The following is a 26,782-nucleotide window of genomic DNA, read 5'->3' as shown; positions in this document are numbered from 1 at the left end:
TTGAAAACTCACTTCTTTCAGAACTTCTTATTGCGTTTAGTTTGTTGTTCTTCCTCCCGCACCTCTGATCAGCGTGGTGGGCTACGCACGGTGCAAAAGAAGTTCAACATACATACAATACATAAGCAAAAGTGTTTCGACGAAGCCATCACAATCACCACCGCCATCGTCGTCATTATCATCAACATAATCGTCGTTGTTGTCATCATCATCGTCATCATTGTCATCATCATCATCGTCATCATCATCATTGTCATAATCATCGTCATCATCGTCATCATCATCATCGTCATCATCGCCATCATCATCATCGCCATCGTGATCATCGTCATCATCATCATCATCATCGTCATCATCATCGTCATCATCATCATCGTCGTCATCATCGCCATCATCATCATTGTCGTCATCATTATTGTCATTCCCGGCACCGTCCCCTCCCAGGTGTGGCGCATCGAGGACCTGGAGATGGTGGCCGTGGACAAGCGCCGTCATGGCCAGTTCTACGGCGGTGACTGCTACCTGGTCCTCTACACCTACGAGCGCAACAACAAGCCCTCCTACATGCTCTACATGTGGCAGGTAAACAGCGCTTGTTGATAGCGGCAGCAGCAGCAGCATCGCCACGTGTTCATCAGCATCAGCATCATCAGCAGAATGATCATCTTGAGCAGGAGTATCGCCACGTGTTCATCATCATCAGCATCATCAGCAGAATGATCATTTTCAGCAGCAGTATCACCACGTGTTCATCATCATCATCAGCAGAATGATCATTTTCAGCAGCAGTATCACCACGTGTTCATCATCATCAGCATCAGCATAATGACCATCTTCAACAGCAGCAGCAGCAGTATCACCACGTGTTCATCATCATCATTATCATGTTCATTGCCATCATTTTCGTGGTCACCATGACGTTTCCCATAATCGTTATTATCATGATGTATTAATTGTGATTCGCATAATCATCATCATCAACATCATCCACACACTTTCCTCATCATCATCATTATCCTGATCACCATTTAAACATCATCATCACATGTTCGTCATCATCTATGATCATGATTATCGTATGTTTATCACCATCATCATGTCTCTTATGAATAATAATCATCACGATCATTATATCTTCACCGTCGTATAACGAGTCATCATCATCAGCTCATCCATCGTAAATCAACAGCCGGTATCCTCAATGACCCCTGAACTCTGCCTGAAGAGCGATTTCGTCTCCGGTGGCTGTGGTGTTGGTGGTTGTGGTGGCTGTGGTGGTGGTTGTGGTGGTGGTGGTTGTTGTGGTGGTGGCTGTGGTGGTGGCTGTGTTGGTGGTTGTGGTGGTGGCTGTGGTGGTGGTTGTGGTGGTGGTGGCTGTGGTGGTGAATGTGGCGGTGGGCATGGTGGTTGTGGTGGCCATGGTGACTGTGATGGCCACTGTGGTAGTCCTGTAATGGCTGCGGATGTCAAACACCACTTTCCCCATCAGTCTCTCTAAGTCTACACGTGGTGGGGGATCTTTGTCTCTGTGCGGTTGCCGTGGTTGTGGCACAGGGCCGTCACGCGACCAAGGACGAGGTGACCGCCTCGGCGTACCAGGCGGTGGCTCTGGATGGGAAGTACGGCGGCGAGGCTGTGCAGGTTCGCGTCGTCATGGGCAAGGAGCCGCGGCACTTTCTCACCATCTTCCGCGGCAAGCTCGTCATTTACGAGGTGCGAGATGTTGACTACCTCGTCCGGTATGCGGGAGGTCGCGGCGTCGATCCCGACCCTGATGACGCCTGCTTGTGTATTCGGAGTTTGTGCGTGTCTCTTTCCCTCTTCCTTTGCCCGTAGTGGCGAGGATTTTTCTCCGAATCCTCCGGGTTTTCCCTCGACATTTAGAATCAACTCGTTTTTAGAGCATCTGGCTGCTATAGACGTCCACGTGACCAGCCACTTCGTCGAGCTATCACTTGTGGCCAGGTCGCTTCCGAAAAATAGCTACATAGCTCAGTGGGCCTTACCTGGTAAAACAAACACAAGTTTCAGTTTTAGTGCTCACTTTGAGGCCCCAGGACTGGTTCGGAACGATCGAACCCAGGTCTGCCGGGTTCCGTAAGCAGCACGCTAACACCGCACGCACCGCGCGCGTTCGTACTCACGCATTCATACTCACGCACTGCGCGCGTTCGTACTCACGCGTTCGTACTCACGCACCGCGCGCGTTCGTACTCACGCGTTCGTACTCACGCACCGCGTGCATTCGTACTCACGCGCGTGCCCGTCTTCGTCCCGTCGCCGCGGGTTTCAGGGCGGCACGTCGCGGGATAGCCGCAAGGAGCCCGAGCCGCCCGTGCGCCTCTTCCACGTGCGCGGCAACGACGAGATGACCACCAAGGCCATCGAGGTGCCGGCACGCGCCTCCGCGCTCAACTCCAACGACGTCTTCGTGCTCAAGACCACCAACACGTGCTACCTGTGGTGCGGCAAGGTGAGACATTGTTGTCGCGACGGGTTGCGTGGTATTTTTTTTGGGTGGGAGGTTTTACCTGCAAAGGCACGAAGGCTCAAAACCCCCCCCCAAATGTCCTGACGGCCCGAAGGTTCGTCTCTCTGTGTGCGTCCGTGTGCGTGCGCGCGCGTACGTTCATCCGCGTGCGTCTGTGGGCGCGTGTGTGTGCGTGCACGCCGATCTGTGTGCGTTTGCGCTCATCTGCGCGTGCGTCTGCGCGCGCGTTCATCCGCGTACGTGCGTGTGCGTTCATCCCGCGTGCGTGTGCGTGCGTTCATCTGCGTGCGTCAGCGTGCGCCTGCGTGTCTGCGCGTGTGCGCGCATCTCCGTGTGTGTGCGTCTGCGTTCATCTGCACGCGTGCGGTCCCATCAGGGCTGCAGCGGGGACGAGCGTGAGATGGCCAAGACGGTGGCGGAGCTGCTGTGGAAGGGAGACAAGCAGACGGTGATGGAGGGCCACGAACCCTCCGAATTCTGGGTGCAGCTCGGAGGGAAGTCCTCCTACGCCAACGACAAGCGGTGAGCGGTCGCCGCCTCCAGACGGGGTCGGGTGACGCGCGTCGCGCGTCGGCGTCCGACGTTTCGCTCCACGTGCCGGGAGCTTCTCCGAGAACTGAAACATTTCCCAGACCAATTCAGCCCGTGGCGCTGTGTGACATGGCGTAGCATGCCGGGTAACCGTCCCGTGTCCCCATGACGGGCCGCTTCTGAAAAAGAGCTATGTAGCTCAGTGGGCCTTACTTAGTACAATGAAAATAGCACGCCGGGAGACTGACAATCCTGTGGCCAGGTTGCTTCTGAAAAATAAGTGAATACCTCAGTGGCTTTTGCTTGGTAGGATGGGGACGGTATAGCTTCGTTTGTATGGGTTGGGGTGATTTGTTTACTTTTTGTACTTTGCCCTCCGATCATGTTTTTGTTCTCGCCCCGTGCCCCGACTGGACATCTCCGAAAAAGCGATTTATAGCTCATTGGATTCCTCCAGCGTAAATAAATATTCTGATTCTGATTTTCCGAATCGGTCCTGGGCCTCCTCTCCTAGGTCGACACAGCCTCAAATGAGCACCTGAGAAGACAAAGGTGGCCGGCCACCCACCCCCCGCGCCACCGTGCCGGCCTTCATAGCTGCTAGCGAACAGCCCCCAAGCGTCTGTTCAAGGCTATACGGGGGTGGTGAATCTTTGTCTTTGATTCCGCGTCACCGGTTGAACCCTCCCCGCCGTTGCCCCCGCGACCTCCGCAGGCTCCAGGAGGAGGAGACGCGCGTGCAGCCGCGTCTCTTCGAGTGCTCCACGCAGACCGGCCGCTTCTTCGCCACCGAGGTGACAGACTTCTCGCAGGACGACCTGGACGAGGACGACGTCATGCTGCTCGACACCTGGGACCAGGTGAGCCGAGCTCGCCGCGGGACGAGGGGTATAGGTCGCGGGGGTTCCCAAAGCGGTCGGTGGTTTGCCAACAAAGCTCCAGACCTCGCGACGCGCCACCATCCACCCGTGCTTCCTTCACCAAGCCCTCGTCAATCTGCAAGATCTGTCCCACCCACGTGTTTTTACTTTTCTGGATTGTTCTGGATGGTTGTTCTGGATTGTTCTGGATAATTCTGGATTGTTGTGGATGGTTCTGAATGGTTGTTCTGGATTGTTCTCCAGGTTCTGGATGGTTGTTCTGGATTATTCTGGATAGTCCTGGATGGTTGTTTTGAAATCTTCTGGATAGTTCTGGATAGTTCTGGATTGTTGATCTGGATTGTTCTCATGAAATGCCTCTCCTCCTGAAGCTGTTCTAGAACATCCTCGTCAGTTGAAGGGGGATCAAGCTTAACACGCACATACGATTCATAACATTGGCCGTGAAAGCCTTGGTAGGAAATTAACTCGCATGTATTTGCATAAATACTCAGTGACTGATTTGTACACGCACGACTAGATACGCGGATGATGATGCGTGCATATGTCTTGGGAGTGGTGGTGTGGCGGTTAGCGTGCTGTGCTACAAACCCAGTGACCCGAATTTGATTCCCGCTCGTGGCCAGCAACAGCGGTGATGATTATGTGATCCGGTCCTGGGCCTCCCCCAGGTCGACTCAGCCTCAAATGAGTACCTGGTGCGGTGGGGAAACAAAGGCGGCCGGACGTGGTTCTGGCCACCCACCCCCTCGTGTGCCGTTCCGGCATGCATAGGTGCTCGCTAACAGCACTTGCTCCTACAGCCTGTTAAGGCTATACGGGGGATCTTTGTCTTTGCATGTATGTTGAAATCCTTTCACACCGTACGTGGCCATCCACGCAATCTAAACACAGAAACCATTTATCAAGAAATGAGCTCCGGCGGCTTCCTAATGTCGGAAGGAAGAGCGTTCCAGACGACCCCAGAAGCGCATCTGAAAGCGCGCGACGCGGTGCCCGTTCTTTGTTCGATGGCGAGACAAGCCTCGTGCGTGCGTGCGTGGCAGATCTTCCTGTGGATCGGCAAGGGCTCGACGGACACGGAGAGGAAGGAGGCGGTGCGCCTGGCGCAGGAGTACATCGACACGCACCCGAGCGGGCGAGACCGCGACACGCCGGTGCTGGTCGTCAAGCAAGGCTACGAGCCCCCCACGTTCACCGGCTGGTTCCAGGCCTGGGACAGCTTCAAGTGGAGCGTACGTCATTGTTGTCGTTGTTGTCGTTGTCGTCGTTGTTCTCGTTGTTGTTGTCGGCGTTCATATTCTTAGGTTTTTTCGGTAAAGTCACGTAGGTAAAAAATTAAAATTAATAAAAGTAAAATAAAATAAAAATCACGACGTTTCGGAGGCAACACAAGCTTCCGTCTTCAGGTGGAACTGTCACAGCACGACTGCTGTATCAAGTGAGAGAAATTCCAAGAAAACAGTCCTTGTATATATACTGGTTGAGGGTGGGAGGAGCCAAGGTAGGCCCTGAATATTATTTTTGTGAGGTTCGGTGCAGCTGAAGCACGCTTTTAGGAATAAGCCTTTGTTGTGTAGACTAGATGCGGATGATGTAAAGGTGCGTGCAAATGGGACTGAGCCTTTTTTGTTGTCGCGCTTTTTTCGCTTTGTTGTTAGTTTACGCTATTATTACTACCAGCGCTCGATAGAGACGCGCTGAAGATTCATCACCCGGGGCACACGCGGAGTAAAACGTTGGACATCGTGCTGAATGTACAACGCGAGTTGTACACCGAAAGCCTTACAACACCACGACCGCTAAAACTCACAAAGTAGCAAAAGATGTGATATTGTATTCGTACAACCTTAGTAGGACTCGTGTTATGGCGCTTGCTTTGCGCGTGACTCGTAATTTCGCGTTACGCAGCGGTAACGCCGCCGTTATCGTTGTCGATTTCTTTTGTTCTCAGTCTGGAAAGTCCTACGACGACCTGAAGGCCCAGTTCGGAGACGTCGCTGCCATCACTAAAATCACATCGGTGAGTTTGTGTTTTTTCGCAACGGGGGTACGGAAACAGAACTGCAGACGCCACTTCTCTTGCATGGCTCGCGTTGATCTCGAGCATTTCTCTTTCATTGCCAGGCCACCGCGAGCCAAAGGCGGCCCCTGGTGGCCTTTAGCGCGGGCCCTGACGTGCGGTCCACCCGACAATAGACAACTTGTGAAAGCACCTTCCCCCCCCAATGCTTTCAAATGGTGTGGCGGCCCTCACACTGACGATGTCTTAACGTCGAAAATGGGCCCCCCGACCTCTGAAAACGAGTGAAGAACACCGATCTAGAGCGGCAAGCACCACGTGGTTGAGCCCGGCAATTGCGTCAGGAGTAGTAGCCGAGGGGTTTGTCACTGCCGATGATGTCTCCCTCACGTTGCTCTTTGTGTGATTTAGTGGATATCCATGTGAGTCTGTGGGTCTCCATCAGTGCCGGATTAAGCTAGTGCGGGGCCTGTAGCATATGTTATAAAGGGGCCCTAAATGCAAAAAACACATAAATATGAAAACATACATTTTTACTTTCATAGTAAAGTAATTGCATTTTTTCATTTGCTATACAGCCAGATATTACGACAAGTCGCTAACCTTAAACACGTCGTTCATAAAACTGAAGTCAGTATAGTACTATAGTAATAGAGCAAGTGCAGAATCACTGAACCGGAATTGATAGCTTGAAAGTATTAAGCGCGGGGCCCTTGAAAGTACGGGGCCCATAGCATATGCTGCTTTTGCTACTAGGATAATCCGGCACTGGTCTCCATGTGAGTCTATAGGTCTCAGTGTGAGTTTATGGGTCTCAGTGTGAGTCTATAGGTCTCAGTGAGAATCTGTGGGTCTCCATGTGAGTCTATAGGTCTCAGTGTGAGTCTATGGTTCTCAGTGTGAGTCTATAGATCTCAGTGAGAATCTGTAGGTCTCCATGTGAGTCTATAGGTCTCAGTGTGGGTCTATAGGTCTCAGTGAGAATCTGTGGGTCTCCATGTGAGTCTATAGGTCTCAGTGTGAGTCTATGGGTCTCCATGTGAGTCTATAGATCTCAGTGTGAGTCTATGGGTCTCACGTCACTGTGTGGTTCTCTATGTGAGTGAAAGGTGATCTATCTAATCTAGTTTTTAATTATAGAGCGCCTTCACTCAAGGGGCTTGACACAGCTTAACGACACAATGAGTACAATGATGTCGATGTCAGGGGCATGCTACGAGGATTGAGGCATGAGTGACAGTGACAGAGGGGTCTTTAGGCATCACGAAAGGGCAGGGGGATGCGACCAGGAACGGAATGAGCGATGGTGAAGAGGTGAGACTTTGAGAGAGGAAGGGAAGGAGGCTCGGGGGGGGGGGGGGGGGGACTGCTTATTGTAAGTTCAAACTCCGGTCGCCTTTTGGTGCGTTTCATCAGGGCGCGATCGCCACCTGTATGCTGGAAAGTGGTGCTGCAAGACTTCGAGTTAATAATGTTGACACGGCTACAGCAGCAAAGCCACTTTTGCCAGAAATTGACACTCGGCAAACCAGGAGATTGGCATCGTCACGACCAACTCGCGGCAGCGGCTTTTGGCTCGCCGTCAAACAAAGACGGCCACTGCATCGCGCGCTTTCAGATGCGCGTCTGCGGCCGTCTGGAACGCTCTTTCCTTTCCAACATATTAGGAAGCCACTGGAGGTGTGCACTCTTGAAAACTCTTTTTTTTCAGAACTGCCTTTTGTGTTTAGTTTGTCGTCCTTGTCCCTCACCTCCGATTATCACGGCTGGCTACGTACGGTGTGTAAGAAGTTCAACATACATACATACATACATGTACAGACTCACACAGACACCCATAGACTCACGCAGACCCGTAGACTCACACAGAGACCCATAGTTTGCTCTCCTTCCCCTGCAGCTCCGATGAGCACGGTTGGCTCCGTAAGACGTTCAACAATGCCCCTGATTCGCGAGCGCGCTCCCTCACCATCGCCACCCTCACCCCGCGCGTGGTGCTCGTGCGTGCTCGCGCGCGCCCCCCCCCAGGAGATGCAGGTGACCAACGTCAAGAACCTGGCGGCGGCCGAGGAGCGCACGAGTGTCCAGAAGGCGGCGGCGGCGGTCAACACGGGCAACATCACCACGCGCGACGGCTTCTCCAGCTCGCCCAACGCGCTGTGGGCCACCGGGCCCATCCCTGTCGCCGACAAGTTCTACGCTCCCGAGCTGCTGCTCAACAAGGAGCCCGACCAGCTGCCCAGCGGGGTGGACGCCCAGGTCAAGGAGGTGCGTAACGCTCGCTCACGCAGAGAACCATAGACTCACACAGAGACCCACAGACTCACGCAGAGACCCATACACTCACACTGAGACCCATAGACTCACACTGAGACCTATAGACTCACACTGAGACCCATAGACTCACACTGAGACCCATAGACTCACGCAGAGACCCATAGACTCACGCAGAGACCCATAGACTCACGCAGAGACCCATAGACTCACGCAGAGACCCATAGACTCACGCAGAGACCCATAGACTCACGCAGAGACCCACAGACTCACGCAGAGACCCACAGACTCACGCAGAGACCCATAGACTCACGCAGAGACCCATAGACTCACGCAGAGACCCACAGACTCACGCAGAGACCCACAGACTCACGCAGAGACCCATAGACTCACGCAGAGATCCATAGACTCACGCAGAGACCCATAGACTCATGCAGAGATTCATAGTTTGTTGTTCAACATACATACGTACAAGGTGAATAAAACTGATGCGCTGCTTCAAGTATCGTACAGGCCACGGTGAGCATGTTCTTGCTCCGTGTGAGGGTCAATCGGAGCTCAAGGCGAGACCGTGCGTTCATTGGGACGTGGTTCATCGATGAGGCCTGAGGGCTAAAGCAGTTCAGACACAATTACCAATGATGATCGATGATCACGTTGTTCAGCCATTACTGGGACTCCATACTCAGGCGAGTCGATCGGGATTTTTATAGCGCAAAGGCGCCAACCGCTGCGCGAACGCAACCTCCGATCAGCGTGGTTGGCTACGTACGGTGCGAAAGAAGTTCAACGTGCATACTAACACCTCTTCCCCCCTCCCCCCCTGCCCGCCTCCCCCCAGATCTACCTCTCTGACGACGACTTTGAGCGCGTGCTGAGCATGAGGAGGGAAGCGTTCTACAGCCTGCCGCTGTGGAAACAGCAAAACGTGAAGAGAGACAAAGGCCTCTTCTGAGGTCCCCGCGCTCGCCCCACCCTCGAGAGAGAGCGGCGCACGAACGCAAACGAAACGTCGGTCGCCCCGCTCGCTGCCGCACAGCCCCCTACCCCGGAGAGAGAGAGAGAGCGATCGTTGACATCATCGTCACCGTCGTGGTCGTCGCCGTCGTGGGGTTTGTAGCGGCCAATCGAGCCGCTGCGTCTTTCTCATTGGTTATCGTGTTGCTGGTGTTCAAACGGAGACGATGGTGATGGGGGGGGGGGGGCACGGAGCGAATTTCTCCCGTTAGGTCCACGAGCTCAGAATCGCGCAGTCATTTCATTCAGGGGGGTCGGTGCACAATCACTGAACCGGGCTCAATGACGTTTTTGCCGCCCGGTTTCCCGTCTCTCTTCTGCGGTCGGCGGCCAACAACGGGCGGATTGCGAGTTTAGTTCATTCCCTTTCATCCCCTGTGGGACACAAAGGCCGCAATGAGCTCCCTCCACTTCTCCCTGCGCTTGGCAACGTGTTGCCGCCGGCTCGTCCGTCGCGGTCTCGCGCCACATGGGCCTCGGGTCTCCCGGGTGTCCCGTTTTCCCGGTGGTTGTCCGTCTTTTGGAGAAAATGTTTTGTTTTGGTTATACGGTCAACATACTATACGGTCAACCTTGGTCCATTCTGAGAACGTGACCGAGCCGTCGGAGAGTCGCCGCCCCTTGACCTCTCGCGTGATCTTAGGGCAAACGGGCGAATGTTGTGGCAGCCGAGATTGAAACGAGTGTGGGGTGGCGGCGGGGGGCGTTGGGAGGGGTTGGTGGGGGGCTAATTGTGTAATTCACCTGAATCCATCGGCCCCACGAAAGTTTTGGCGACCTTAAGTGGCACCCCCGATTGCTGCTCTGCGAACATGGACCAACATCTGCAACGTCCCATCGCGTTCTCTACTCCCCCACTGAATGAAAACGTACAATAAATTAAAAACCTTCTCTTCACAAATTCCATCAATTGTCCACCAGAGTGCGCTGCAACCCATCCATTCGATATCGGACGGACGGAAATGTAACGAAACGTCTCCTACTCAATGCTGCCGAGGGAACATTAAGCAACAGAATTACTATCGTTTTATATAAAGTACGATACTATTCCAACAGTGTGTAGTAGTTGTAGTAATAATAATGATGATTATAGGAGTGTCCCAGCCTTCATCAATCTGCTACTGGGGATATAGGCGACCTCACGGGGGTGATTGTTTGACCATACTTCACCACGCTGGTTAGTGCGGAGCGGTGGGGGGGGGGGGGATGGTGGTGGTAGCGGGTCGGGGGGGGGGGTGCAGAACCGGTTCAAATATCACACGCCACTGAAGTTATTGTCACTGGGAAAATGAAGCTCAATATCTCCAGATTTCGTAGCGCGGTGCTCCAACTCACCGTGCCACCGCTCCCCCCGCTTGATGTCCGTGTCACTCTCTACCGAGGTGGAGTTGAAAAAATAAAACGTAATGCTCTCATCGCGTTTATCGTGTGGTCAAGTGCGGAGATTAAGCTTCATTACGGTTCCACGTCTGCTCACGCACAGCCCCACCCATGGCAGTCCCGACACCCCCCAACAATGCACCTCTTGGCTTTAAGTGGCGGAGATTTCACGACGGCAGGCGACCGACAGCGAGCCGCAGTCACTATGGCTTCACGCGAAAGGGGAATTCTCAATGTGATTTGTGCATTTTTTAGATTGTGGCTTTTTATTTTTTTTCTCCCAAAAATAAATCCAATTTCAGTCTTTCTCGAAATGTCATCACCTGCGAGTAGTTTTTGTTGTTGTTGTTGTCGTCGTTGTTGTTGTTGTAGCTCTCAACAGTTGTTGCTACTGGAGGACGAGTGTGAGGGCCAATTTGGCGCGGACACACAAAGACAAAGGTCCCCTGTGTAGCCACAACAGACTATTGGGGCAAGCGCTGTTAGCGAGTAGCACCAAAGAAGGCCGGCACTGTGGCACACGAGGGGGTGGATTGCCTGAACGACGCCTGGCCACCTTTGTCTCTCCAGTGGCGATGTTTATGCACACCGCACCAGGTACTAATTTGACGCTGAGTCGACCTAGGGGAAGCCCATAACAGGGCGCTCAACGTTGCACCACTGCTCCCCATGCACTCGATCGCATGCATTGCACACTTCAAAGACACGTGTCCCTTTAAAGCAGAAAATAAAAAATGTTCATCTTCTTGGTTCTTTCGGTAAAGTCACGTAGAAGGGAAATAGTAATAAAAATAAAAATAATAAAATAAAAAGAATGTTTGATTTTTATTATTTTTTTATTTCCCTTCTACGTGGCTTTACCGAGAGAACCAAGAAGATGAATCCCTGCAGTCACGAAAGCTTTAAATCGAAAAAGATGTTCATGCTCAAGTAATGAATGAACTGAATCGGTTAACTCTGTCTGTGTGCTAGTCATTGGCGTGTATGTATGTTAAACTTATTTTGCACCGTGCGTAGCCAACCAAACACTAAAAGCGAACTCCTGTCATCCGCGCGGTGGCTTTTGGCTAGCCATCAAACAAAGACGGTCAATGCATCGCGCACTTTCTGCGGCCGTCTGGAACGCTCTTCCTTCCGATATTAGAAAGGCACTGGAGGTTTGCACTTTTAAATCATCTAGATTGACAAACGAGTTGTCTTAAGAACTGCTTTTTGTGTTTAGTTTGTTTAGCTTACCCCCCCCCGTACCTCCGATTAGCACGGTTGGTTACGTACGGTGCGAAAGAAGTTCAAAATGCATGCAGCACAACAGAAGGGCAACACAATAGAAGGGCATCACAACAGCAGGCACGGACACCCATTGTGCGAGGGAGCCGAGTCAGAGGAACGCACAGAGGAAACTGGCCGTGGAAGAGCGAATCAGAATATGTATTTAGACTGGAGGAATCCGATGAGCTATGAAGCTTTCTTTCACAGATGTTCGGTACTCCGGTAGGGTCGGCTCAGAATGTTACAGCAACAACAAAAAATACAACAACAACAACAAAAAATACAACAGCAACAACAAAAAATACAACAACAACGACAAAAACGCGATCGGGGTGCAACGTACAGGAAGGGTAAGCAAACCAAAAAAAAATAATCACCGAACCAACAAATTTCACGTCAATCTTGATTTGAAGCTTTCGTGACTGCAGGAATCCATACTCTTTGGTTCTTTCGGTAAAGTCACGTGGGTAGAAAATCAAATCAAACAAATCACGACGTTTCGACCGCAACCACGTGACTTCACCGATAGAACCAAAGAGTGAAAATAACAACGAGCAACCATTGGCGTGGGGAGTTCCACCGTAGGCTGTCTTGTGGACAGACTCGCCACCCCCGCGACGCCCAGGCGCGGATTTTCCATTTCTTTTCGGAAGTAATTCGCCACAGGTGGTGAGAGTCAACGAGCCAGGGGCACGGCGCTCTCGTCCCTGCCCTGCAGGGAAGGGGTAGGGGATTCTGGAGGGGGGCGCTCTGCACAGAGCTCTCGTGCGTGTCGCGATCTCGTTGAAGACACACACAAAAAAAACTCACAAAAACACACGAAAAACACAAAAAAAAACACAAAAACACGCAAAAACGGCGTGCGAGAACCGTGGATCAAACTCGGAAGGGGGTTGTGTTGTGAATTCTCATTCTGAAGCTGCCGCACTTCCCGGTGAGCACGGTTGGCTACGTACGGTGCGAAAGAAGTTCAACATACACACTGCCCATTCACGATCACTACCCATAGAATCGTTACTGCACCTCCGATTAGCACGGTTGGGGCGTTCATTCGAAATGTGCACTACTCTCGAATCTTTTTTCAAGCATTACCCATCCTGGATGACCAACACCGCCATTCGCCACTATGTGACGGCGACGTCACCACGGCGCCTGTGCCAGGCTAGGTGCGCTTTGAGGCCACTGGAAGTGTCGAAGGCTCTCGCTGACGGGAGGTCACGGGACAAACCCCCAGGTCCCATGGGTTGACTGACTGGCATGACTGGCAGATGCATCGCCGGCTGTACCCTGCAGTGCCAACTTGCAGCACTTCAGCCGCCCGGCGCTCCGCTCGTTGTTGTGAGCGTCGCTCCTCCGCCCTCCCTTGTTGCTGAAGGGCGACTGCCTCCAACTGCCCAGTAGCAGCGTCCTTCACGAGCCTCCTCCACAGAGGCCGATCTTGACAGCGCTGGTATAGGGTAACCAGTCGTCGGCAAGTCCACCCAGTTCCACATCCTGCCGTACAGCATCAGCTCCATCTCTTCGCTAGCCCGTGCCGTGCCCGGTTAGCCGCACTCTATGCGGTCAAACAGAAGCTGCTGGATTACCAGCACCACCGCCAGCACCACCGCCAGCACCACATCAGGCCACCTCGCGGGTTCGTGGGTTTTGGAGGGCCCCTAGCCTGGCCTTCTCGCCCAAAACATGTACAGGTATGTACACTCGGGATAGTTAAACCGCTTTCACAACGCAACTATTGTTTGAGATGAGAGCTGGGATGAATTAGATTAGTCGAGTGAAAATTGTAATCACCATAAGCTCATTTCCTCTCACGACCACCACCTCAAGCGCCGTAATGGAAACGCTGCCAGGTTGGCTGCGAGGAGGGATCATAGGCGTAAGGCCAGTGGCGGCTCCTGCAAAATCTCTCAGGGGGGGCAAATGTCTGGATGATTGATAAGGATAAGGTCCACCCATGCAATGGATAAATAACAGCTTAAGCGTGTAAAGGCAACTTCACTTCTTTAATATTAATGAAAAATAAAGTGACTCTTACAATACATCTTGTTTGTTTCTATACTCACTATTAATACAATCCACTCAAGTTTCTTTTATTAAAGATTCCACTAGGTGGCGACAAATTATATTGTTGGATGAAACGTGCTTACGTATGATGACGTAAGCACGTTAGTGCGAGCCCTCCCGGAAGCCATAGAGAATGCATTGGAGCGCCCGCCGTTCGAAACAAAACATCTTTGAATGTAAGTCTATGGGAACACTCTGGGCGATTCTCAGCCGGAGTGAAATCGCCCAAAAAGAGGCGGTACTCCACAGAACGTGACATGACGCTGATTGGACTATATCCAGAGGCACAGTAACGGCTGAGATTGGTGGTGCGTCGCCCAATCGCCCTAATGAAGAAACCGCCCCTGCGTAAGGCACTACCACTAGAATACAAGATGCCGCCGATCCGTCATCGCCCTATCTTGCTATAACCATATGAACAGGTTCGTAACAGTTATAGGCGATATCATGAGGGCAGAAAAATAACCAAGGTGCTTGGATGTGGTGGCCAACGCAATTCCCGGAATTAACACCGTTCCGGACCATTCCGGCTCAATTTTAATCGCTAAAATTCTCAGTCCTCCTGGCCAATGCATGGGACAAAAACTCGAGGTTTGTTAGCAGGGATCGGGTCAAGCCCCCCCCCCCCCCTTCTTGTTTGCCAGAGTTATTGGCCCAGCAGGACCCTTTTTTACGCATAAAAGTGTTCATTCATTCCCACACTCTCCTCACCTTCCGGTTGAAATCCAGCATCGACAGCCCCCCCTCACCCCGCCCCCATCGTCAAATTGCACCTTGCAAAGATAAACACCGCGGGCAGCTAATTCCCCCGGCCAGAATGTCGCAACGGACTGAATAATGAGCTCCTGGCACAGCCACCGCCGTGGCAGAGGGCTGGCAAGGGAGGCTGTGGTTTGTCATTTGAGGGGGGGTGTGGGGGGGTATGAGGGGGTGGTGTGTGGAGGGGAGCGGTGGGGTAGCGGTTAGCGCGCTGCTCTATGAACCTGGCGACCCGGGTTCAATTCCCGCTCACGGCCAACACCAGTGACGATTATCTGAACCGGTCCTGGTCCTCCCCTAGGCCGACTCAGCCTCAAATGAGTACCTGGTGCGGTGTGTAAACATCGCCACTGGGGAGACAAAGGCGTTCGGGCGTGGTGCTGGCCACCCACCCCCTCGTGTACCGTTCCGGCCTTCATAGGTGCTCGCTATCAGCACTTGCCCCTGCTGTCTGTTAAGGCTATACGGGGGATTTTTGTGGGGGGTGTGGGGGGCGTGGTGGTGTGGGGGGTGGGGGTGGTGTGGGGGGTGTGGGGGGTGTGTGCGTGGGGGGTGAGGGGTGTGGGGGTGGGGGGTGTGTGTGGGGGGTGTGAGGGGTGTGTGTGTGGGGTGTGTGTGGGGGGGGGGTGTGGGGGTGGGGGTGTGTGGGGGGGTGTGTGGGGGGTGTGTGGGGTGTGTGGGGTTCTGGCACCGGAACGGAGGCGTTAATCGCACGGAATTTCCGCCGCTAATTCTCAGCGAGTGGCGCGTGAATGGCCCCGAATTCACTCGCGCCGCTGCCTGTCGCGATCCGACGCGCGCAGGCCGGACCCTCACGGGCTGACCCTGGCGGAGGGGTTGGTGGGGCCACGGGCGGAGGGGTTGGTGGGGCCACGGGCGGAGGGGTTGGTGGGGCCACGGGCGGAGGGGTTGGTGGGGCCACGGGCGGAGGGGTTGGTGGGGCCACGGGCGGAGGAGTTGGTGGGGCCACGGGCGGAGGAGTTGGTGGGGCCACGGGCGGAGGGGTTGGTGGGGCCACGGGCGGAGGGGTTGGTGGGGCCACGGGCGGAGGGGTTGGTGGGGCCACGGGCGGAGGGGTTGGTGGGGCCACGGGCGGAGGGGTTGGTGGGGCCACGGGCGGAGGGGTTGGTGGGGCCACGGGCGGAGGGGTTGGTGGGGCCACGGGCGGAGGGGTTGGTGGGGCCACGGGCGGAGGGGTTGGTGGGGCCACGGGCGGAGGGGGTTGGTGGGGCCACGGGCGGAGGGGTTGGTGGGGCCAACGGGCGGAGGGGTTGGTGGGGCCACGGGCGGAGGGGTTGGTGGGGCCACGGGCGGAGGGGTTGGTGGGGCCACGGGCGGAGGGGTTGGTGGGGCCACGGGCGGAGGGGTTGGTGGGGCCACGGGCGGAGGGGTTGGTGGGGCCACGGGCGGAGGGGTTGGTGGGGCCACGGGCGGAGGGGTTGGTGGGGCCACGGGCGGAGGGGTTGGTGGGGCCACGGGCGGAGGGGTTGGTGGGGCCACGGGCGGAGGGGTTGGTGGGGCCACGGGCGGAGGGGTTGGTGGGGCCACGGGCGGGGGGGTTGGTGGGGCCACGGGCGGAGGGGTTGGTGGGGCCACGGGCGGAGGGGTTGGTGGGGCCACGGGCGGAGGGGTTGGTGGGGCCACGGGCGGAGGGGTTGGTGGGGCCATCGGCGGAGGGGTTGGTGGGGCCACGGGCGGAGGGGTTGGTGGGGCCACGGGCGGAGGGGTTGGTGGGGCCACGGGCGGAGGGGTTGGTGGGGCCACGGGCGGGGGGGGGGCAGGCAGGATGGGGGGTGTCCGTGAAATTTTATTTCGCTTGATTGAAATGAAAACCGTGTTGCCGCGGGGTTTGTCAACTTGCGTTTGGTGGGGGTCGGGGGGAGGGTTAATAAGGGAGTGTTTTCGGAAGTGAATGTTGAGGTTTGTTTGTTAGTTTGCAGGCGGCGACGTGCGTGATTAAGCTGTACACGTGCAGCTTAATCACGCAATCACAAGAGGGGTGGATGGGGGGGGAGAGATCGGGCCCTGGCATAGGAATGTGAAATTAGCATTACCCCCTCCACCACCCCCAATACATTTTGATTCTAGTGCAGCACACGGGTACAGAGGTAATGATATTCACGGTGTATTATTTATTTAGAACTTCTTTCGCACCGTACGTAGCCAACCGTGCTAATAATTATCGGAGGTGCGGGGTAAGGACAACAAACTAAACTCTGTCGTCTCATCTTTTGTCCACATTTCTCCTGTCCCTCACCCCATCCGTATGTATGAAATCGCTTCTGTCAGCGAACGAGGATTTTCGTGAGTTAAAAGGGGGGTGGTAATGGGTCCTAATTCTAGATTTGAAGCTTTCGTGACTGCAAGGATTCATATTCTTGGGTTTTTTCGGTAAAGTCACGTAGGTAAAAAATTAAAATTAATAAAAGTAAAATAAAATAAAAATAAAATAAAAATCACGACATTTCGGAGGCAACACAAGCTTCCGTCTTCAGGTGGAACCGTATCAAGTAAATTTACTTGATACAGCAAGCGTGCTGTGGCGGTTTCACCTGAAGACGGAAGCTTGTGTTGCCTCCGAAACGTCGTGATTTTTATTGAATTTTTATTTTATTTTACTTTTATTAATTTTAATTTAAAATTTTTACCTACGTGACTTTACCGAAAAAACCCAAGAATATGAAATGGGTCCTCTTTGGGCTAGGTCCATGGCCACGAGTAAGAGAGGGAACAGATGGTGGGAGTGGATGTGAATGTGGAATTCTGTCTACGATGCCAAACTGCCGCAGGATGCAAGGAGGGAAACCCCCAGAGGATGTTATGTTGCAACGTGATCCAAACACCTTGTGGCAAACACTTTAATAAGAATAATAATTGCAACATAAACAAATAAACACACGTGTTTGTACGCACCCATTCATTTAATATCTCAGCTGAAGGTCTTGCTAAATCTGAGCAAAAAAACAGTCTTAGACGAAGTCGAAAAACAAGCTGGATTCATGCTGGATTTATATATTCAGTACAAATATATTTAAATGTTTTACCAATGACCATATGTGTACTATCAATAGAATTATATTTAGAGAGAGGTTAATCGGATAACGTAATGGCATCATGCCTGGGTAGACTATGCAAAGGGCATTTGATTTAGTGAAGACGGATGCAGTTAACCAGGATCTGACAAACCGCACACACACGTTGCGAAACTCCCCGTCCCGAGGGCAATGTTGACGTGCCACACCTTGGCCTCACAGAAGAAGGCGGTACAGCCACATTTAGATTCGTCCATCTGTTCCATCTGCAAGGGGACAGGATGTTTGCCTCCGGGTGTTCCGCTTTCCTACCCCATGTTTAGCACTCATTCATTAATTCTAGATTTGAAGCTTTCGTGACTGCAAGGATTCATACTCTTGGTTCTTTCGGTAAAGTCACGTAGGTAAAAAATGAAATGAAATTAATAAAAAATAAAAACAATAAAATCACGACGTTTCGGAGGCAACACAAGCTTCCGTCTTCAGGTGAAACTGTTACAGCACTTTATACAGATTTTTTGCTGTGACAGTTTTACCTGAAGATGGAAGCTTGTGTTGCCTCCGAAACGTCGTGATTGTCTTGTTTTTATTTTTTATTAATTTTAATTTCATTTTTTACCTACGTGACTTTACCGAAAGAAATACTCATTCATTAATCGGCCAATAACCCTTGGGGGGGGGGGGGGGGCATCCCAGCAGCCACCTGAGGACCGCTATACCATTCACCGCAATGAAAAACAAATTGTATCTGGGATGGGCCCTTGATGCGGCGCTGAGTGACATGGGCGGTCGTGGGTTTTGTGATAACCACTTCCCGGTTGATATTTGTACGTAATCCACGCACTCCGGGCACCGTACGTTGACGCAAGCAGATCTGAGCACACGTTTGTGAATTCGAATTTTGTAAATGTAACTTGTTCATAAAAAAATCGACGACAAAAATATGAATACTCAAAGCGTCGTTAATTTCAATCTAAAATTGGCTTTTTTTGGCGGAAGGCCGTTGATTGTGGAACGAGCATTGCTGCCGGATTATTTATTTTATTTTATATTTAATGCAATTTGAGTAAACTTTCCCCTCGTGCCAAGTTCCTTGTTTCTCATTGTTGCAAAATGCCCTTGCGCAAGATAATTATTTTTGAACGTGCGCAGTCGCGTGGCTTCGTCTTGCGGGAGTTGTCAGTCGCAATAACGTCCACATGCAAAGTACTGCGAGTGACTGTGAGATTCACATGTCGTTTTTTGGGCGTTTTCCGATGTTTAGGATGTGCACACTTTCGTAATTCTATCAGATTCATGCGCATCTGCTCAGGAGTTCGATGCCAATGTCAAGTTCTGCTGCTGCTGCTGCTCGCCACCACGGCGAGAGGGCTTCAGCAGAGAGAGAGAGAGTTCGTGTCGTGTCGCTCTTCCTCTGTTGAAGCAGCACAGACCACCACTGTGGGTTTACTGTGCGGTCCGTAGCTGGCGGGTTGGATGGCCGCAGTAGCATCGCTGTGGCTGGCGTCTTGAATCTATCTCTAGGAACCTCTATGGGTGTCTGTGTGTCTCTATGTATCTCTATGAGTGTCTGTGTGTCTCTGTGTATCTCTATGAGTGTCTGTGTGTCTCTATGTATCTCTATGAGTGTCTGTGTGTCTCTGTGTATCTCTATGAGTGTCTGTGTGTCTCTGTATCTCTATGAGTGTCTGTGTGTCTCGGTGTGTTTGTGTGTCTCTGTGTGTCTCTGTGTGTCTCTATGAGTGTCCGTGTGTCTCTGTGTATCTCTATGGGTGTCTGTGTGTCTCTGTATCTCTATGAGTGTCTGTGTGTCTCGGTGTGTTTGTGTGTCTCTGTGTGTCTCTGTGTGTCTCTATGAGTGTATGTGTGTCTCTGTGTATCTCTATGGGTGTCTGTGTTTCTCTGTGTATCTCTATGAGTGTCTGTGTGTCTCTGTGTATCTCTATGAGTGTCTGTGTGTCTCTGTTTGTCTCTATGAGTGTCTGTGTGTCTCTGTGTGTCTCTGTGTATCTCTATGAGTGTATGTGTGTCTCTGTTTGTCTCTATGAGTGTCTGTGTGTCTCTGTTTGTCTCTGTGTATCTCTATGAGTGTATGTGTGTCTCTGTTTGTCTCTATGAGTTTCTGTGTGTCTCTATGAGTGTCTGTGTGTCTATGTGTGTCTCTGTGTATCTCTATGAGTGTCTGTGTGTCTCTGTTTGTCTCTATGAGTGTCTGTGTGTCTCTGTGTGTCTCTGTGTATCTCTATGAGTGTCTGTGTGTCTCTGTTTGTCTCTATGAGTGTCTGTGTGTCTCTATGAGTGTTTGTGTGTCTCTGTGTGTCTCTATGAGTGTCTGTGTGTCTCGGTGTGTTTGTGTGTCTCTGTGTGTCTCTGTGTGTCTCTGTGTATCTCTATGGGGTCCGTAGCTGGCGGGTTACATGGCCGCGGTTGCATCGCTGTGGCTCGCGTCTTGAATCTATCTCTAGGAACCTCTATGGGTGTCTGTGTGTCTCTGTGTGTCTGTGTGTCTCTCTGTGTGTCTCTATGGGCTTACTGTGCGGTCCGTAGCTTGGCTTGCATGGTCACAGTCGCACTACTGTGGCTTGTGTCTTTAATGTATCTCTATGAGTGTCTCCATGAGTCTCTATGCATCTCTATGTATCTCTGTGGGTGTACTATAAGGTAAAATAGTTGCATGGCTACAATCGCACTACTCTGTGGCTCGTGTCTTCAATGCCCCTTTCATGAAGAAAGTTGTGGCGCTTCGGCTTGGTCATGATGATGTCCTGATGTGGTTCATGGTTCCACCGGGGTCTTTTAAGAATAAGAAAGCCAGGAGGTGTGCAATGTTTTGGTCTCGAATGAGGTTAAATTTACGTGCATTATATTTTAATATCTTTCGCAGTTAATGCACTAAATGTAATAATTGTAATCTATATATATAAAAGGGAAATTTGTGAATATGTGTGTGGCTGTTCGAAATGTTTATCATACTTCCCGACACATGCAACAAACTTGAAATTTAGCGTGTGGGTAGCTTCTAGACTGTACACAGTGAAAATATATATATAAAAATAGACTTTTGTATTTTGGGGGGGGGGGGGGGGGGCGCAATAATGCATATATTTTGCACGGCAAGTGAGTGGTAACGTCACATCTGTGATGTCACCCGCATGCGGCAGCGTCACGCAGTGTGCCTGCTGACGTCACGCATACCCCCTCCCCCCCCAATTTAGTGTAAATGTGTTTTTGATAATTCACCAAAAGTGACGTCACATTGCCAACATAATTTCTTATTATTGTTGACCACCAAACCTGCACCGATATTTTCCTCACGTAAAGTCCATTCGTCACTCGGCTGCTGGAGGATGAAGGCCTCTCCCCCCCCCCCCCGTGAGTTGCAGCTCGTGGAAAAGTGCATTTGACCATACTTCACCACGCCGCTCAGTGCGCGTTATGAAGGCTGGGGAGCATTCACGTGGCAGGATAGAATCGTATTCTTAGGGTTTTTTCGGTAAAGTCACGTAGGTAAAACATTAAAATTAATAACAAATAAAAAATAAAAACCACGACGTTTCGGAGGCAACACAAGCTTCCGTCTTCAGGTGAAACCGTCACAGCAAAATATCTGTACCTTATATAGTGGTTAAGGGGGGAGGAGCCACTATATAAGGTACAGATATTTTGCTGTGACGGTTTCACCTGAAGACGGAAGCTTGTGTTGCCTCCGAAACGTCGTGATTTTTATTTTTATTTTTTATTAATTTTAATGTTTTACCTACGTGACTTTACCGAAAAAAACCTAAGAATATGAATCCTTGCAGTCACGAAAGCTTCAAATCTAGAAGGATAGAATCGGGTTACCACCTGTCCGGGTCTGGGCCGGTGCAGTCTGGAAGTCGGCCTCCTTGTTCGGGGTGGCAGGAAGCGACTTGCACCGAGATCTGGCCACCGGTTTTGCTGCGTGGAACTTGATTTCGGCACGCGGCACAATTTGCCACGGTCGACGTCGACGCTGACTTTTTAAAAATCCTTTATATTAAGTTCGCTTGCTTGCTTGCGTGCTTGCTTGCTTGCTTACGACCGTGCAAATCTTTCGGTCGTTTTTTAACCCACTTCCCGTGATCCAATCGAGCTGACATTTTGCACACAGACTCGTTGTGCGAGACAATTAATGTTCGTGAAAAAACATTTCCAAAATTTTACACTGTTTAGGGAAAACAAAATAAATATTTAATTACCAATTGCTTAATACTGGCAGACAATCATCTGACCCATAGGTGGCAGCCATCTCAAGCCAGAGGACGAGAGGACTCTAGCCGCCACGCGTATAAAGGATGTATAGTGAAAAACTTTGTTTTTACGGGTTATACTTATTTAAATATGTGTGAAGGGCGCTTGGGCTCCGGCTGGAAAAAGTGACGACGCAATGTGACGACACAAAAAGCTGTCACGTGGTCTGCCAGCACGCGCTAATACAGAATTAAGCGGTGCCCCAACCCCCTCGCCCCGCCACCCTTTGGAAAATAAAGTTGGGAGTCAGATTTGGAGCATCGGCTTGAGTGTAAGTCGAGGCACCATCAATACCCCATCGGTACCGTCGGGGGGCACTGCGTCGTAAGGGGTGATTGTAAGATGCGTAGCTAAGCTCCCAAAAACCTGTGTGCCAAGGGGGGTTGTCCACCTCTTTTTGTTGGAGCGGTGCTACGACATACATCCACATTGTATTGTAAACGCGATCACATTGAATTTCGATTTAAAGCTTTCGTGACTGCAGGGATTCATCTTCTTGGTTCTTTCGGTAAAGTTACGTAGAAGGAAAATAATAAAATAATTAAACATAATAAAATAATTCTCACGACGTTTCGGCCACAACGCAAGCAGCCGTCCTCAGGTGAAGACCAGGTCTGTCGGGGAGACAGCGTCTGAACATTCAGACGGCTGCTTGCGTTGTGGCCGAAACGTCGTGAGAATTATTTAATAATGTTTTATTATTTTATTATTTTATTATTTCCCTTCTACGTGACTTTACCGAAAGAACCAAGAAGGTGATCACATTGCTTATGGTGAAGCGACAGGCGCTACGTGAGGAGTTGTCCTCGCGTTGAGACCACAATGGTGAACGATCACAGCGGTACACTACTCGGATCGCACATTTACGCAAATCTATTTCGATGGTGATCGCAGACAGAAGGACCACAATGCACCCCCTTCAGCAAATGCTGATGGTTGTTGTCTTTTGGCATTCGCTCAATGGCCGTGTGCTTCCGATAGAATCTGAATCGTTATTTCGACTGCAGGAGGAATCCGATGAGCTATGAAGCTCTGTTGTTCCTCACAGATGTCCGATGTGGGCGGGTCAGCGAGTTACAACAAGAAGCGAAATCGAGAAAAAGGGTAAGAGAGTCGCTAACTATGAATGCGCACATTTGCGTCTTGTCTTTCTGTCTGCAGAACGACTGCTGGACCGAGTTCTATTCTAACACCGCGTGTAAGATGGCAGCAGCATGTGCAGGCATAAGTTAGATGCTAATGTTGAAGTCTGATTTTAGCACACGACGAGAGGGCTAAAACTACGTATGGTTTTATTTTATTTTACTGCCGAAGGCCTCACTGAGCCGTATAGCTCCTTTTCAGAACTCGACCTGGCTATCAGAAACGATAGCTCAACGCAGTGACCTATCATCGCGTGCCAATGTAACGCACGATAGTTCTAAATGCGGACGGCAAAATCGGAGGACCCAGAGAAAAATCCACGCGACCACGGGGAGAGAGAGAGAGAGAGATATGCACACACCAAATATACAGCAGCAGCAGGCGTCAGGGTCGGGATTCAACCCACGACCTCATGCAAACCAGGCGAGGTAGTTAACATCTCGGCACTGTGTGGGCGAGCAGGGAGTTCGTTAAGTGTTGCCGTTCCTTCTCCTCCTCCTCCGTTGAAGGACCGCAGTCCCGAGTGGTTCACCGTATGGTTAGAATTGTTGAAAGATGATTATGCGTCGAGATTATGAAAAGTCGAGACTCACTTGAGTGTCTCGGCAAGTGCGTGGTAGAGTGGGCCCTGCGCATCTCCACTGGACGATCCAATTCAGTCGTTACGAGCTGCACGATAGCTGATGAATGTTAAACACTTACCATGTGATGCAGAGAGCACGCATTGAATTGTAAGACACAATATTGCCTGTGTATACGTGTACGTCACGTGTACTCGCTAACAGCACTTGCTCCAACAGTCTGTCCAGGCTATATAGGGGATCTTAGTTGTTTTTGTCTATGCAGTCTGCCCAGGCTATAAGGGGATCTTAGTTGTTTTTGTCTATGCATACCGCTATTGTTTGGCGAGCCGTGGTGTAGTGGTTAGCGCACTGCACTATGCACCTGGCGGCCCGAGTTCGATGCCCGCTCAGGGCCAACACCAGTGACGGTTATCTGCATCGGTCCTGAGCCTCCTTCCCCAGGTCGACTCAGCCTCAAATGAGTACCTGGTGCGGTGTGTAAACATCGCCACTTGGGGAGACAAAGGCGGCCTGCCGTGGTGCTGGCCACCCCACCCCCTCGTGTGCCGTGCATGTCTTCATTGGTTCTTGCTAACAGCACTTGCCCCGAAAGTATGTTAAAGCTATACGGGGGATCTTTGTATTTGTAGCCATGCGGATTCAAATTAATACTTTATTTTTTAAAGACTGTCGGCTGACTGAGAAATATATCCGGGTTTTGTCTACAGTGGAGAAAAGTGTCGGAGTCTAAAATGACCACACGTTGGATATTTTACGATGGAGCATAATATAATTATAATGAAACAATACAAAAATGTCATATTTACTGGCATGATAACTGAACCGAAGTTCGTGCCGTGCCGTCTGATCGTCGAGAACAGAAACTCGGGGGCTTTCTCTGCGTTGTCACTCGGGGGATGTCGTCGACCGATCATCATCCGGTGGAGGATGCAGGGTGCAACGATACGCACGGGATGGAGCGTGAGTCATCCTGCCGCAACGACGTTTCGGCCACAACACAAGCAGCCGTCCTCAGGTGAAGAACAGGACAGCGTCCTTTCCGACGGCTTCGTTCTTCACCTGAGGATGGCTGCTTGTGTTGTGGCCGAAACGTCGTGAGAATTTTATTATTATTTTTATTATTTTATTATTCCTCTTCTACGTGACTTTACCGAAAGAACCAAGACTATGAATCCCTGCAGTCACGAAAGCTTTAAATCTAGCCCGCTATTGTTATGCAGGGGTGGGGCAGTGCGGGGGTGGGGTGGGGGGTGAGTTGGTGGGGAGACAGCCGCATCTTTAACACCTGCGAATGTGCTGAGATCGATACAACTGGAGCGCCGATTGACTATGCGGCAGAATATTAATGAACAGGTCTTGACACGAGAGATTATCAGCGGCGTCATCAACAACGTGGACAAGTGGGTGTGTGTGTGGGGGGGGGGAGATATGTCGTCTTCTACGGATGATTAGAGGCTCCGGAAAGTAAGACGCACCCCACAAAGTGTGCCCTGTGTCAAGGGGCCGTCCATAAATGATGTCACGCGATTTTGGACGATTTTTGACCCCTCCCCCCTCCTTGTCACACGGCGTCACAAAAAGTCAGACCCCCCCCCTCAAATATGACGTCACAAAGCTTTGCCCCCCCCCCCCAAAAAAAATAAAACATGCTTTGAATCGCTTTAAATTATTGTCATTGTAGTGCGTATTTAATGTGGCGTTGCACTCTGATGTTGTAGGAGAAAACATTTATCAAAAAGTCTATTTAATTAAGTAGAACGTGTTGTCTATATTTATTTAAAGTTGCGCATTTCTCAATCCCCCCCCCCCTCGTCACACATAGTCACAAATGTCTGACCCCCCCCGCCTAGGTGCGTGACGTCATTTATGGTACGGCCCCTAATAGAGTTATACGAGTCTGGTCGCAATCACAAAGATAAAGATGTACCCGGATAGTCTCGAACAGACGTTCCGGGCAAGTGCTGCGAAGGCCGGCACGGCACACGAGGGGGTGGGTGGTCAACACCACACCCGGCCGCCTTTGTCTCCGCAGTGGCGATGCTTTAGACGTAGCACCAGGCACCCGTTTGAGGCTGAGTCGACCGAGGGGAGGCTGAGTCGACCGAGGGGAGGCCTCGGACCGATTCGGATAATCAGAATCAGAATATGGATTTAGACTGGAGGAATCCGACGAGCTATAAAGCTCTTTATTGTATTTTTTTATTTAAAGCTTTCGTGACTGCAGGGATTCATCTTTTTGGTTATTTCGGTAAAGTCACGTTGTGTTTACAGATGTCCAGTAGGGGCGGGTACGAACGTTACAACAACAAACAGTACAAACACACGATACCGGTGCAAAGTACAAGAAAATAAAACAAATCACCCAAACAAATACAACAACTAAACCATCCCCCATCCGACCAGGCAAAGCCCACTGAGGTATTACATTATTTTTCAGAAGCGACCTGGCCACAAATGATAGCTCAACAATGTGGCTCATCACGTGGAAATTTATCTCAGCATCAATACATAATCTAAATCATCTCAATACATATGTCTAAACGGGGAGGGGAAAACCCGGAGGAGCCAGAAGAAAATCCACAGGGAGAGACACGCAAACTCCAAATATACAACAGGCGCCAGGGTCGGGATCGAACCCACGAACTCCTGTAAACCGGGCGAGGTAGTTAACATCATCTCGCCACCGTGGATCGAACCCATGCCCTTCTGTAGACCAGGAGAGGTAGTTCACATCTCCTAGCCACCGTGTATCAAACCCACGAACCTCCTGTATACCGGGCGAGGTAGTTAACATCTCCTAGCCACCGTGGACCGAACCCACGACCTCCTGTATACCGGGCGATGCAGTTAACATCTCCTAGCCATCGTGTATCGAACCCACGACCTCCTGTAGATCGGGCGAGGTAGTTAACATCTCCTAGCCACCGTGGATTGAACCCACGACCTCCTGTAGACCGGGCGAGGTCGTTAACATCTCCTAGCCACCGTGTATCGAGCCCAGGAACCTCCTGTAGACCGGGCGAGGTAGTTAACATCACCTAGCCATCGTGTATCGAACCCAC

General features: G+C 51.3%; 1 protein-coding gene across 1 annotated transcript in view; it reads left to right on the top strand.

Moving 5' to 3' along the window:
• LOC133349708 (advillin-like) overlaps positions 1-10,916 on the top strand; it is a 36,799-nt gene extending 25,883 nt beyond the window's left edge. Inside the window, exons 12-20 of the mRNA XM_061563385.1 lie at positions 445-582; positions 1,555-1,713; positions 2,294-2,473; positions 2,868-3,013; positions 3,738-3,882; positions 4,950-5,138; positions 5,858-5,926; positions 7,955-8,194; positions 9,042-10,916. Of these exons, the coding sequence (XP_061419369.1) occupies positions 445-582; positions 1,555-1,713; positions 2,294-2,473; positions 2,868-3,013; positions 3,738-3,882; positions 4,950-5,138; positions 5,858-5,926; positions 7,955-8,194; positions 9,042-9,155 (1,380 nt within the window). The 3' untranslated portion in view covers positions 9,156-10,916. The remainder of the gene's footprint in view (positions 1-444; positions 583-1,554; positions 1,714-2,293; positions 2,474-2,867; positions 3,014-3,737; positions 3,883-4,949; positions 5,139-5,857; positions 5,927-7,954; positions 8,195-9,041) is intronic.
• The last annotated feature ends 15,866 nt before the right edge of the window (positions 10,917-26,782 follow it).

Source organism: Lethenteron reissneri, chromosome 31, assembly GCF_015708825.2.
Source record: "Lethenteron reissneri isolate LAM-NWPU_2019-01 chromosome 31, ASM1570882v1, whole genome shotgun sequence".
NCBI classification, from domain to species: domain Eukaryota; kingdom Metazoa; phylum Chordata; class Hyperoartia; order Petromyzontiformes; family Petromyzontidae; genus Lethenteron; species Lethenteron reissneri.
This window is presented reverse-complemented; position numbering and strand designations above follow the sequence as displayed.